The sequence below is a fragment of the Peromyscus leucopus genome, chromosome 14, assembly GCF_004664715.2.
Source record: "Peromyscus leucopus breed LL Stock chromosome 14, UCI_PerLeu_2.1, whole genome shotgun sequence".
Classification (NCBI taxonomy): Eukaryota; Metazoa; Chordata; class Mammalia; order Rodentia; family Cricetidae; genus Peromyscus; species Peromyscus leucopus.
This window is the reverse complement of record NC_051075.1, coordinates 78,966,814-78,981,199: the sequence shown is the minus strand read 5'-3', so window position 1 is coordinate 78,981,199 and position 14,386 is coordinate 78,966,814. Positions and strand designations below refer to the sequence as shown.

At 43.1% G+C, this 14,386-nt stretch overlaps 1 protein-coding gene across 4 annotated transcripts in view; it reads left to right on the top strand.

Annotated features, from left to right (window-relative positions):
- Ppp1r13b (protein phosphatase 1 regulatory subunit 13B) overlaps positions 1-14,386 on the top strand; it is an 86,277-nt gene that overhangs the window by 58,786 nt on the left and 13,105 nt on the right. For all 4 annotated transcript variants that reach the window (XM_028883720.2, XM_037210877.1, XM_037210878.1 and 1 more), the window contains 4 exons: positions 5,533-5,634; positions 8,164-8,338; positions 9,733-9,929; positions 12,870-13,010. In XM_028883720.2, coding sequence (XP_028739553.1) covers positions 5,533-5,634; positions 8,164-8,338; positions 9,733-9,929; positions 12,870-13,010 — 615 coding nt within the window. The remainder of the gene's footprint in view (positions 1-5,532; positions 5,635-8,163; positions 8,339-9,732; positions 9,930-12,869; positions 13,011-14,386) is intronic.

Here is a 14,386-nt window from a genome sequence, read left to right as displayed (position 1 = left end):
AGGTCTTTTGGTTTATTCTTTTTAAGCCAATCCTATGTTGTTTGTTTTAGCTTTACAGACACTAAAGATGTTTGGTGAAGGTAATTTCTAAACTTCTGTTCAGATTTCACAGTTTGTTTTTAGAGACTATAAACAAATCATAGTTGTGTAAAAAATACGACAAACATAGAGCAAGGAACCAAACTAAGCTGTGGTTCAGTTAACTGCATCGAAGGTATCATCAAAGACGGCCAGAAAAAGCCACCAGAGGCCTCTGCAGAGATGTGAGGAAGAGCAGACTTAGCAGTGGCAGAGTAAACTGCAGTGCAGGTGGTTTAAGATGCAGGTTCTAAACTGCAGAACCAAGGTGGGAGGCAGCTAGGGTCACTGCGCTGAAAGCTCAGGTTATGTCTCCTTGTGAGACAGGTTCTGTTAGTCTGGGGGGTCCTGTTGGGTTTCTCTTCTCTGCCAGTTAAAAATTAAAAGGCAGGGGAATCACAAATGCAACAGGAAGTGGCAGGGACAGCAACAGTTCCCAGACAGCAGTTGCTGCTAAAGAAAGGCTTTTTGTTAGCCTTACACATACACACACAGCAAGGCACACATAGAAAAGCAGAGGGGAACTTGGGAAGCTGAAGCCCAGTCTCTCTTTGAGGCCTGGGGGGTTTTAAGCATCTCTGGAGGAGGTCTTCCTTCCTCAACTTAGGGTTGGTCAGATTGAACCAAGACAGGGAGGCTGATAGGTCCACAGCTTTAGGGTAAAGATGTCCTGGTCTGGTCTGGAACTTGTAGGACCAGTCCACAGGCAGGGCCTGCAGGAAGTTCACTATCTTTATTATTTAGACTTGGCCTCTCTCCCTGTGTGTCTGCCTATCAGGGAATTTGTCTTAACGCCTAGTCCCTCAGTACAGTTTTCATACATATAAAATATAGCGGAAAACCTGTTTCTGTAAGGAACAGAGTGTACATACAGTTGGCTCACCAAATGCCATGCAGTGTAAGCTGCTATACTTGCCAGAGAGGAGGGCAGTGCTTCAGAGGAGGGTAGGAGTGGATACAGGGAACTCATTCTTTATAGTAGCTTTGGAGTGACATTCTTCCCTACCCCGGTGATTTCATCTTGAGGTAGATGGCTCTCAATGTGGACTTCAAGGACAAGAAAGCATCTTTAGGATTGCAGATGCCAACACAAGAGCATGTCGAAACAAGAGGTAGAACATGTGTACAGTAGAGCAGAAGCACTGAAGACCACCCTCTGCCAAAGGCGACTCTGAATTGTCCCAGTTTGAAGGAATGAAGCATGAATCTAATTAATCTTACCAATAAAACTCAGGAGTCAGATATTAGGGTAAAAACCTGAAAGATCAGAGAAGCAGGAGAGTAGCTACAGTTGCGTCCTTCCTCTTCTGTTCCTCTACTCCAAAAGGGTTGAAGTCCTGTCTCTGCTCGGCCTTAGCACTTCCTGTTCCTCTCTGTACAGACCTCCAAATCGCTATGGTTAACTAGTAGCTAGCTCCGCCCTCTGACTCCAAGAAAGTTTTATTTGTCAGAACACAAACAAAATATCACACAACAGAGGAACAACTGGGTTAAATAAACTAATTAATTCTTCCTACCTCAAATTATTTCTTTTTAATGGACTTGTGAGTGTAGTGAGGTGATGCTTTGGGGGCCTGTATTAGTTACTTTTCTGTTGCTGTGGAAGAATGCCCTGGCAAAAAGCAACTTAAGAGGAGAAAAATTCCCTTTTTTTTTTTTTTTGGGGGGGGGGGTCAAGACAGGGTTTCTCTGTGTAGCTTTGCGCCTTTCCTGGATCTCGCTCTGTAGACCAGGCTGGCCTCCGCCTCCCAAGGGCTGGGATTAAAGGCGTGTGCCACCACTGCCTGGCGAAAAATTCCTTTTGAATAGAGTTTATCATTATGGGGAAGACATGACAACAGGCGAGGAGGGCATGGTGGCAGGAGCAGAAGCTGGCTGATCACATTTCATCCACACACAGGAAGCAGGGAGAAAAGCAGGAAGTGGGTCCAAGCTTAAACCCTCAAAGCCAGTGTTGTACTTCTTCCAGCCTCCTAAAGGCTCCATAACATTCCCAAGCAGCACCACAGCCTGAGAACCAAGTGTTCAAACGCAGGAGCCTGCCTATAGGGCCATTGCTCATTCCAGTCACTACAAGACTCAAACCACTACAGGGGAATGGGGCGGGGGGGGGGGGGAGGGGACGACGGACATTTCACCCAACAGTTGGAGTGTGTGGAGACTGGAGAGGAACTGAGATCACCAGGGTCAGCAAAAAGTGTGCTACTGGTCTACTTCTGGTACATTAATACCTCCCTAAAGCAGCTCAAACACATGATAGACACTCAAGCCAGAAGACTTTTTTAGACAAGGTGTTCTTCCCACTCACTCTCTCTCTCTGTGGTGCTAGGCATCAAATCCATGGCTCTGTGCATGCAAAACGAGCATTCTGCCCGCTGAGCTATTCCCCAGCCCCAGAAACAGCATCTTGATCTAACTTTCTCCCTACTCACACTCCCACCTCTGTCTCTGTCTGCTTTTTTTGTTTTATTTTGGCTTTTGGTTTTTCAAGACAGAGTTTCTCTTTGTAGTCCTGGCTGTCCTGGGACTCACTCTGTAGACCAGGTTGGCCCAACTCACAGAGATCCACCTGCCTCTGTCTCCCAAGTGCTGGGACTAAAGGCCGTGCCACCACTATCTGGCTTCTGTCTTGTTTTTTTTGTTTTTGTTTTTGTTTTTTTAAATAAGGTCTCATTATTTAGCCTTAGCTGGCGTAGAACTCTTATGCAGCAGCTCACAGAGATCCATTTGCCTCTGCTGTTGGATTTAAAGGTGTGAGCCTCCATACCAAGTTCAGAAACAGGATTTTTTTTTCTTCTTGTTTTTTGAGCAGGGTTTCTCTGTGTATCCCTGGCTGTCCTGGAACTAACTATGTAGAGCAGGCTGACCTCAAACTGATCCGCCTGCCTTGCCTCCTGAGTGCAGAGATTAAAGTCATGCACTACCGCCACCTGGCCAGAAACAGGATTTTAATAGCCCAAACTAGACTTAACCTGTCTTGATCTCTGTCTTGGCTTTCCAAGCATGTGCACCACCATGCTTGACACAGCAACGCTTTTTTTTTTTTTCGTTTTGTTTGAGAAAAGATCTCACAGTGTAGTCCTAACCGGCCTCAAACTCACAGAGATCCACCTGCACCAATGTGTGTGCGCTCACACACGCACGCATGACGTGTACACACACACACACACACACACACACACACACACACACACATCTCCCAAGTGTTGAAGTTAAAGGTCTGAGCCACCATGTCAAATCTGGCCTTGCCCATTCTTGTCCTACCCCCATTCCATTGACTCGATGCCTTTTCCAGCCAATCTCCCTTTTACTTTTATGTTTGTTTTGGTGACCCAGTTAGTGTAATAAGATTTGGTCACATGAGCACTAATGAGTTATTTCAGGAGCATGAGCAGTTTACCAGTGGCTACTGCCTCAGCCACCATTAACTGTCAGTAAGTAACTCTTGAGGAAGGCGTGTAGTCTGGTGAACCTTCCCATCCATGACAGGATGCTGGCAGGCCCAATTGTATGGCAGTTCCTGTACAAGTAATCACAGCTGCTGGAGGCCAAGAGCACAGCAGTCGTGCCCCAAGTCAGTGTTCCACACAACCCCTCCCTGTCCTCCTGCCCTTCCAGTCTTCAGTCCTCCTCCTTCTTCCCAGATGTTCCCGGAGCCTTGAAAGGGGTGATGCAGATATCCCATTTATGGCCAAACATTCAACTGTCACTTACTCTCAGCATTTAGGCCAGTTACAAGTCTCCACAGTAACCACTCTGAAACTGATAGCAGCACTGATCTTTGGGCAGTATGTTCATTTAGCAAGACAATAGTATTAGCTTACCCCCTAGGGCCTATGACCCCCTACTCATAGGCTTTTGACCAGTCTTAAAATACCAGGCATGAACTCCCTCCACAGAGCAGGATTCAACTTCTGGCAGAAAGCAGTTGGTGACCCTACTTATAAGGCTTGGAGGGCAAAGGTGCTTACTGCCAAACCTAAGGACCTGAGTTCAGTGGCTGAAATCTACATGATGGAAGAACTGCCTCTTTAAATCATCCTCTGACTGCCACCATGGTATGTGTACTAATTAATTAACTAATAATGCAAAATATCTAACTTTTAAAAGAGGCCAGCTCCACATTGCTCCTTCAGGATCTTTAGGTAAAAGAATAATGTTTAAATAAGAATGTTGAACAAATCCTGGTTCATCTGTTTTCCTGGAGTTTGGAGTATGCTAAGATAATTCTAAGAGTTGAGGAAGAGGCAGAGCTGGTAGAGCATGGGTTGCAGCTGGAGAGATGGCATGGCAGGTAAGAGCTTGCTCTTCCAAGGACCCAGATTTGATTCCACACCCATATATATGGTGGCTCACAACTGTCTGTAACTCTTCTTACCTCTGTGGGTACCAGGTATGCCTGGATGCACAGATATACATACAGGCAAAACACCCACATACATACAATTAAATTCAGAAGTTAGAAAAATAATTGTACATGGTTAAAGGGTGCCAGGACTTAAAGGGATCTTAAGTGTATGTGTAAATGTAGAAGTAGGAAGTAGGTAGTGGGGATCTGAGGGGTGCCATTACAGCACAGCCTTTCTGGTTAGAACTGAAGGGTTCAGAGGAAGACAAGCCCATTAGAACTCTGAAGCTATTGTAGCTGCCTCCATTAGCTTGTTCCTCATCTTTCCTATGGCTCCTCTCCCAGAGTCCTCCCATACCCAGCCTACAGACTTGAAGCATGGAGCACATCTGACAGTGCATCATGCACATGAGGGCTTAGTGAGTTCTGTGTGGATGATAAGAGCACAGGCTGTCTGCTTCTGCTTGCTTTCTCAGCGGGAGATGGAGTGAGTGCCCTGGCACCTGCTTGATGGTTGTTCTGAGGCTTGTGTGGAAAGGGTACATGGCCAGGAGTCATGGTCTAGTTCTTTCTTTTTATGTTCAAGCTGTATGCACCATTCTCTGTTGGGTAATAGGTGGGCCACACAGAGGGTTTTTAATGGACATTTACATTTTAGATTCTATTTGTATTTCTCCTCTAGAGCAAGTGACAGTGAAATATTTTTTTCTTGCTTGTCACCTGCAGATTGACTTTTTTGGTCGTTTGTCTTTAAACATTTGGCAGCCCCATTTGGTCAAATATACCTGTTAAATCCCTATTGAAAACAGAAGAATTTCAGTTATGCACATCTGCAAATGGTCACATAATGTTGAGTTCATTATTAAATATACTATCTGAGATTTATGTATTAGAAAAATTATATTTAGAAAAAATTATACCTGTTATTATGTACCTTTAATAAAAGTGGTCACCAGATAGAAGTTCTTGTGAAGAAAAAACTAAGTTTTATTCTTCTAACTCCTGGGGAACCTCTCAAAAATTGAGCTTCGTGTGAATTCTGACACTAGAGAAAGGTAATATGCAGAGAGAAGTACACACCAATGAGTACTTTTTGTTCTCTATAGGTTGGGAATCCACGTGTTGAACTTACCCTCTCAGAACTTCAAGATATGGCGGCCAGGCAACAGCAGCAAATTGAAAATCAGCAGCAAATGTTGGTTGCCAAGGTACATTCAAAAAGAAACATCGTTCAGAATGTTTGTTTTTCAGCTGGCCTTTCAGATTGAGGCTACCTTCGTGGGTGGTGAGATGGGACTGTGCCAGGAAAGTGCTGAGCAGTGTTTGTGTGTTACATCCTGTAATGGCACAGGTGCCTGGATCTTGATGGTGTTGGAGTTGCATCAGAACAAGAACCTCTGGTCCTCGGTACACATGCCAACACAGTACTCTATTGGAATATGACTGGGCCTAACCAAATGGCAGACAGATGTGGAAAGAAAAGATATTCCCCTTTGTTACTTCCAGGTTCCCTAGGTGAGATCTCTGCCATGTAGCTGGTTTTCTGTCCTGAGAAGACTGGCTGGCAGTCTGCTGAAAGCTCAGGTGGGGCCTGGAAGAATGATGGCCAGTTAACAAACAGGCCTCCCAAATGCTCCTCCACATTGAGTGTGTTAGGGTTACGACAGTGTGGGGCATGGTTAAGACTCCTTATACACCCCAAGTTCTCCTTTCATAGATAAATCCCCATAAAGTAGGTTTGGGAATTTTTCTAAATCATGGTTTACTTAGGCTTGATAATCAACTAGAAAAGACCAAAGCCACTACCCATCCCTTATGGGGGTTATTCATGATATGAGATGTCTCAAAGTGTTCTGAATCTACTTTAGGGGAGCTTCTGAATACTCTAGCTTGGCTTATTCTCTTTTTTTTTTTTTTTTTTTTTTTTTTGGTTTTTCGAGACAGGGTTTCTCTGTGTAGCTTTGCGCCTTTTCCTGGAACTCACTTGGTAGCCCAGGCTGGCCTCGAACTCACAGAGATCCGCCTGGCTCTGCCTCCCAAGTGCTGGGATTGAAGGCGTGCGCCACCACCGCCCGGCAGGCTTATTCTCTTTTTTGTGATTTTTCTTTTGCTTGTGTGTGTTTAAGTATATATGTATGGGTGGCACTTGTGCCATGGCACAGTGTGGGGAAGAGGACAAGTTCTTGGAGTTGGTTCTCTTCTTCCACCATGTGGGTCCCAGGAGATGAGCTCAGGTTCAGGCTTGGTGACAAATGCCTTTACCCATCTGGCTGGCCTGATAGTCCTCTCTATAGAGAGAGTTACTCAGTCACCAAGTGACCAATCTTGTATTTTCCATTTACTGTGTGTAGTTCACTGTTCTGACTGCTTATATGTAACAGAGAATTTGTTGGACTTGTCTTGAAAAGATGTCTCTTTAGGCCAACAAGATGGCTCATCCTGACGACCTGAGTTCCATTCCATGGGACTCACATGGTGGAAGAAAAGAACCAATTCCAATGGGTTACCCTCTGACCTTCACATGTACCCATCCACCCACTTATACTCACACATTTAAAAAAAAGTTGTCTCAAAGATTATTGTACCTCAAGAATTAAAAAAAACAAAAAACAAAAAACCAGCTTTAGAGAGCTGGAGAGATGACTCAGCAGTTAGGAGTATTGCTGCTCTTCCGGAGGACCAGAGTTCAGTCCCCGGTACCCACGTCAGGCAGCTCACAACTTCCTGCAACTCTAGCTCCAGGGGATCTGACACCCTCTTTTGGTCTCTGTGGGCTCTTACATACAGCATGTGCATGCACGCGCACGCGCACGCGCACGCACGCACACACACACACACACACACACACACACACACAGAGAGAGAGACTCACTCTCTCTAAAATGTAATGAAGAAAACTTTGTAGATACTTTCCACAGTGTAAATCACAAGTTAATGTTCAATCTGAAATATTTGAGCATGAATTTCTGTGCCTTAGAGTAATATGTAACGCCTATGGAATCATGCATAAGCCTCTTCTCATTTTGGAACACTTTATGCACATAGATGGGACCACAAATACTTGCTGTTGACTTACCATTAAAGTATGTTTTCACATGAGTAGGAAAAAAAAAAACAGTTGAAGAGTGTTTTGTGCATTTTATTTTAGGATTGTCCTATTGCGAAATGTTTCACCATTTAAAGACACTAATTGTGAAGAAAGCAGAGTCCCTAGTATGAGTTACAGATTGGAGGTTCATCTAGTGATCCCCATCCTTCTTCCCATGTAGAAACTGCTGTCTAGGAAATTGAGTGAGGGATCCTTGGAAGTACTTTGTAGCATCAGGAGCTCTGCGCAGACAGCAGGAAGCAAACTGGTGGGACTTGACACATTTTCCTGGGAAAAGGACACACAGAGTCCTTGCTGTGACCTTTCAGCAGAGGCATCCGCATTAGCTGAATGTGCAGATCAGTGCATGTAGTCAGATCTGCCTTAAGAATCCTCAAACTCAGCCGGGCGTTGGTGGCGCACGCCTTTAATCCCAGCACTCGGGAGGCAGAGCCAGGCGAATCTCTGTGAGTTCGAGGCCAGCCTGGGCTACCAAGTGAGCTCCAGGAAAGGCGCAAAGCTACACAGAGAAACCCTGTCTCGAAAAAACCAAAAAAAAAAAAAAAAAAGAATCCTCAAACTCATATTGTAATATATAAAGGTAATCAAGTTTCTATTTGCAAAGTTTAGATTTCTCATTCTTTGTTAGGAACAGCGTTTACACTTTCTAAAGCAACAGGAGCGCCGCCAGCAGCAGTCTATTTCTGAAAACGAAAAGCTTCAGAAATTGAAAGAACGAGTCGAAGCCCAGGAGAACAAGCTGAAGAAGATTCGTGCCATGAGAGGACAAGTTGACTACAGCAAAATGATGAACGGCAATCTGTGTATGTGCCTGCAGCCCATGCCCACACGCCCAGGCTAAGTCTAGTCAGACAGGCCAGTTGCCTGGCAGTTCCAATCACAAATCCACGTGGCATTTTTGCAGGTTCTAACATTTTACTTTCACCTTCAGTAAAGAGGATGAAGTTCATTGGGTTAATTGATTTTTTTTTTCAAATTGTATAAATTCTCTGCAAAAAAAACTGAGGGCTGGAGAGATGGCTCAGAGGTTAAGAGCACTGGCTGTTCTTCCAGAGGTCCTGAGTTCAATTCCTAGCAACCACATGGTAGCTCACAACCATCAATAATGAGATTTGGTGCCCTCCTTTGGCCTGAAGGGATATATGCAAGCAGAAGCAGAATATATTGTATACATAATAAACAAATAAATCTTTAAAAAAAAAAAAAAACTAATGAAGTCTGAATAAGGTTGTGTTCTAGTATGGTATTGTTTGAAATTAATTTCCTGGGTTTCTTAAATATAAATTTAATTGTGAATTTTTATAGGGCACGGTATAATAATTTGAAGAATCTGTATAATGTGTATTAGTTCATCAGGAAGTTCACATTTCTGTCTCCTTGAACTCAAAATTTTTTTGATAAGTCTATGGTTATTTTTGCATATTTATGACATTCAGTTTATTTCAGAATAGCTCTGACCCTTTCTGTTATGGTGATGACATCAGCCCTTTGGATTGGTGTCAGGCTGCTCCAGGGGCAATAATGAGTAGTCTGTTTTTGTAACTACCTCATTAAGATGACCATACAGCCAGGTATGGTGGCACATGCCTGTAATCCCAGCCCTTGAGAGGCAGAGGCAGGAGGACAAGACTATGCAATAAGGCCTCGTCTCAACAAATGGTCAATTACATCATGCAGGTGCTTCTTTTGCTTCTGTGTGAATTCTGGTTTTTTGTTTTGTTTGATTGGTTGTTTTTTGTCAGTTTAACAAATACCTATTTAATGTTACAATGATGGGTAAGATCTTCACAGCAACGCTTTTATCTTGCTCTCTGAGGTTCTGAAGAACCTTGACCAAATTAGCTTTTGTAGTAATTAATGTTCCTAAAGAATATTTATTAACAAATGCAAGCATAGTTATTGACTTTGTGAATAGTCATGTCATGGATTTCAAAATCTGTTGGTGTATTCTTGGTAGGCTAGAACCCTTGCCTGGCAAATGCGAGACTTGGGGTTTCTCCAACTGTAGCTCTTGAAAGAAAAAAAAATCTATTTTGGGTTATGCATACACTTTATATTTTTTATTTTTATGCATACACTTCGGTCCAAGGCTAGCACTAAATATTAACTAAGTATTAACCAGAATTTAGTGTCACATATAGAAATGAAGACAGAGTGTGTCCCTTAAATAACCATTTCCCCTTTCTGGCAATTGCAGCTGCTGAGATAGAACGGTTCAGTGCCATGTTCCAGGAAAAGAAGCAGGAAGTTCAGACTGCAATCTTACGAGTTGACCAGCTTAGTCAGCAACTAGAAGATTTAAAGAAAGGAAAACTGAATGGGTTCCAGTCGTACAGTGGCAAGTTGACAGGACCAGCAGCGGTGGAGTTAAAACGACTATACCAAGAGCTACAGGTAATTGCCTGGGTCTGGGGCTTCGGCCTTACTTAGTGGGGACAAAACATTCCAATTCCAGTCTTCAACATTTCCATTTCTCTGGCTTGGAGAGATGGCAGAGCTCTTAAGCACTTATGTTTTTACAGAAGACCCAGGTTCAGTTTCCAGCACCACATGGTTGTTCATGAACATCTGTAACTCCACTTCCAGTGGAGCTGATGGCCTCTTCTGTTCTGCAGGCATAGCAAACACATGGTGCACATACATACATGAAAGCAAAAAACACTCACATACATAAAATAAAATATAGAAACCTAAAAAAGAGTCCCACTTTTCAAAAGCCCCCTGCCTTTCAACAGGTTTGTTTTTTTTTTTATCAGCACTTGCTAAAACAGGTACTGGATCATTTTATGAGGCCATTCCACTACAGACAGGGTCACTGAGCCACTGTTGGTATTACCTTCTTTACTTTACCATTCCTTCGCATTGTTAACCAACTGTGTGTGTATAGGATTTAAAAGGATGTTTTTGGTGAGAAACATTTTAAGGCTATTCTGATGAGGTAGCTTTTTGGTCTTCAGATAGTTTTTTAGTGTATTTTGCTTCCAGTCTTGTTTACATACACAAATAGGAAAGGGTGAGTATGCAAGTATGTGAGCGTGTTACAGGCTCATGAGAGTTAACCAAGATAAATGCCTGTCTTCTACAAGGGATACATTCTAATGATGTCTAGACTCTCCTATTTCATTTTTAAAAAAATATTAGTTATAGGGATGGTGAAATTGCTTGGTGGTTAAGAGCACTTGCTATTCTTCAGAAGAGCAGAGTTTGGTTCCCAGTACCCACATCGGGTGAATCACGTCAGCCTATAGTTCCAGCTCGAGATCTAACGCTCCCTCTTTTAGCTTTGGCAGGAACCTGCACACACATGGCATAAACTGGCACAGACACACACATATATAAACAAATAATAATAAAATAAGTATCAGTGATAGCCCAGTGAAGTGAGTACTATATTTTGAATTTAGGGTTATCTTTGTAACCTCCCTGTCACTTCCATAGTTAAAGTTCCTCATTCAGTGGTCTGGGGTTTGCTTCCTAGATTTTGAGAGCTTCTGCAGGGACTGCCTCCCCAGAACTCCAAGCTGGGCTTCATAGGTGCTGTTGGCCCTTGTCCTGCATGTACTTTGAAGAGAGGAATGGTTGCAGATGTATGTCCTGTCTTTGTTCCATTGAGCATGAAAGACCAACCTGTGTACACAGCAAGATCCTGTCTTAAAAACAAAATACTGGGGACGATGGTCAATGGGAGAGTTCTTGCCTGCCATTATTTATAAGGCCCTGGGTTTAATCTCCTGCACCAAAACTCAAACAAAAGCTACTTGTGTGCTGGTTTCCCTGTGCTGTACCTGCTCGTGCGTGGCAGGTCATCTGTGCTAGAAATTGTCCCATCTACCTTTTGCCTCTGGGCTTTTACCTTTCTTTATTCTTTCTTTCCTGGGTGGCTGGCCCCTGGGGTCCTCCTCCCCTTCTCCTTTTCTCACTCCTCCTCCTCCTCCTTTTCTCACTCCTCCTCCTCCTCCTTTCCTCCTCCTCCTCCTTCTTCTTCTTCTTCTTCTCCTTTTCCTTTTCTTCTTCTCCTTCTCCTTCTCCTCCTCCTCCTCCTCATTCTCATTCTCTCTGCCTGACAGCCCCGCCTATCCTTTCTCCTGCCTTGCTATTGGCCATTCAGTTCTTTATTAGACCAATCAGGTGTTTTAGACAGGCACAGTAACACAACTTTACAGAGTTAAACAAATAAACATAAAAGAATGAAGCATATCTTTGCATCATTAAACAAACACTCCACAGCATAAACGAATGTAACACATCTTAAAATAATATTCCACAACATTCTATAACCTTAATAAAGGATCTATTTTACTGCAACAAATGTTGTATTTATCACTAGCCATGAATTTTGAAATTAGTTACCATGTATTTGTAACATAAGGCCATTATAGAAATGGCCTGGCCATCACATGTCCACAGTTTACTTCTACATTTACAAATAGAACTTTCATGATCTGCATAAGCACACCTGTCAATGGAGACATGACACTGAGATGCACCCTAACATCTAGGATCTGGTGTTTGGCAGACAACTTTGCAAGAGAGAAAAGTATTATAGTCATTTTATTTGAGTGATCTTATATAACAAAATCAATCCAAAGTAGACTTTCAAACGTACATTCAGAAATGGTTACAGATAGTAAGGGTTTGTTTGTTTATTGAGACTGGTTTCATGTGCCCCAAGTGGGCCTTGAACTTGGTATGCATATAGCCAAGGCTAGCCTCAAATTCCAGATCTTCCTGCTTCCACCTCCCAAGTATTAGGATTGTAGGCATGAGCTACCTTCCCCAGCTGATGCTTTATTAGTTTAGCTTGGTGTTTCCATTTGATTTCAGAAACTTTTCTTACATCAGCGATTTTATTACATAGCTCTTTGGCAGGTAGTTCACAGATCTATTTCTAAGTTTTTGAAAAGCAAGTGAGTTGTCTGCTAGGACCGTTTTTGTTTTTGTTTTTGTTTTTGTTTTAATTTGGAGACTATCTCACTGTGTAGCCTCGCTGGCCTAGAACTCAGAGATGCACCTGCCTCTGCCGCTTGAGTGCTGGGGTTAAAGATGTGTGCCTCCACACACAGCTACTGTGAGCTCTTAACCAGCTGCTTTTTAGAATGCTTTAGTCCACTTTGTGGAGATTACACTTTTTTAAAAGTGTTTGTCGTTTGGACTTATGGAGTCTAAACACCTTCCAGCTGCATAGATAACCATCATGCTGTGGCCAGAGCAGACTAGCCCTGAGGAGACATAATGCTTCTTGATTCATATGTGGAACCCATGTGGGACCCTGCCTACTAGAACCTGACAGGATGTAATTAATGCAGCTGTTCAGTTGTACTCTCTACTTTGCAGATTCGCAACCAGCTTAACCAGGAACAGAATTCCAAGCTCCAGCAGCAGAAGGAGCTCTTAAACAAACGCAACATGGAAGTGGCCATGATGGACAAGCGGATCAACGAGCTGCGTGAACGCCTTTATGGCAAGAAAATCCAGGCATGTGAAAGTGGATGGCTGTGAGCTAAACTGCTATTGGTGTTTCATCCAAAAGTTGCCAGTTGTTGCTGGGACTGCTGGTATACACTAAATCCCAATACTTAGGAGGTAGAGGCAGGAGATTTGTAAATTAGGGGCCTGCCTGGGCTACATAGGGAAGGTGTGTCTCAACAACAACAACAACAAAAATCTTGAACAAAATGCTATAGAGTTATATTTTCAAAAATATTTGCTATTTTAAATTTCACATGTAGAAAATACTCTTGAACAAAAACTGAAATAGTGCAGGAATATTCACAGGGAAATCTTCCCCCTATTCTCTAGAGCTGATAATTGTTTTTCTCTCAAGATTAACAACACAGAGGCCATGAGAGACAAGATTGTGTGTGCTTATTTATATAGAGTAGTGAGAGCATAAAGAGTTCTACAGAGAGGAGGACGAGGAGGGAGAAAGGAAAAGAAAGATCTTCAGGAATTGGTCTATATGGGCTTTTTTCTATTTTAAAAAAATTTGTGTGTGTGTGTGTGTGTGTGTGTGTGTGTGTGTGTGTGTGTGTGTGTTGCCTGCATGTATGTCTGTGCCACACGCACACAGTGCCCACAAAGGCCAGAAGAGAGTGTTGGATCCTCTGGAACTGGAGTTACGAACAATTGTTAGCTGTCACGTGGGTCCTAGGAACCAAACCCAGGTCGCTAGGAGAGCAGCCAATGTTCTTAGCTGCTAAAGCAGCGTTCCAGTCTGGCTTATGAGTTAATAAAGGCTAGCAAGTCTGAAAGCTGCAGCACAGAGACCTGGGAGCTAAGTAAAGGCTGCTGCTCTAGGCCCTTCTTGCTGGGTGACTAGTTTTCCTCAAGGCCTTGCACTGGTTGCAGGAGATCTACCCATCTTACAGATTGTCGTCTGTTTTACTTAGAGTCCACTAAATGTTAATCTCATGTTTTAAAAAAGGCCTCCCTAGCAACATCTAGACTACTGTTTGAGCACCTATCTTGGTACCATGGCTTAGCCAAGATGTAAAAAAGTAACCAAAAAACAAAAACAAAAAACCCCACCCATCACAGAACTGATGAGGTGGTTCAGCAGCAAACACATTTGCTACCAAGCCTGACAACATAAGTTGAAGCCCAGGACCCACATGGTGCAGCTGAATGAAAGAACCAACTTCTGTAACAAGTTATCCCTGACCTCTGTCCACATTTGCACACACAATTTAAAAATTTTTTAAATCACAAATAGATAAATAGGTTATGCTGTTTCGAGGATCTTAAAAAAAAATGGTGTTTTTGCAGAGATGTGGCTCTCTTAAAGATCTAGGGGCTTGTGAGTGTTTGGGAAGGTCTTGAGCCTTTCCCAGTGTGCAGAATCATGCAGACAG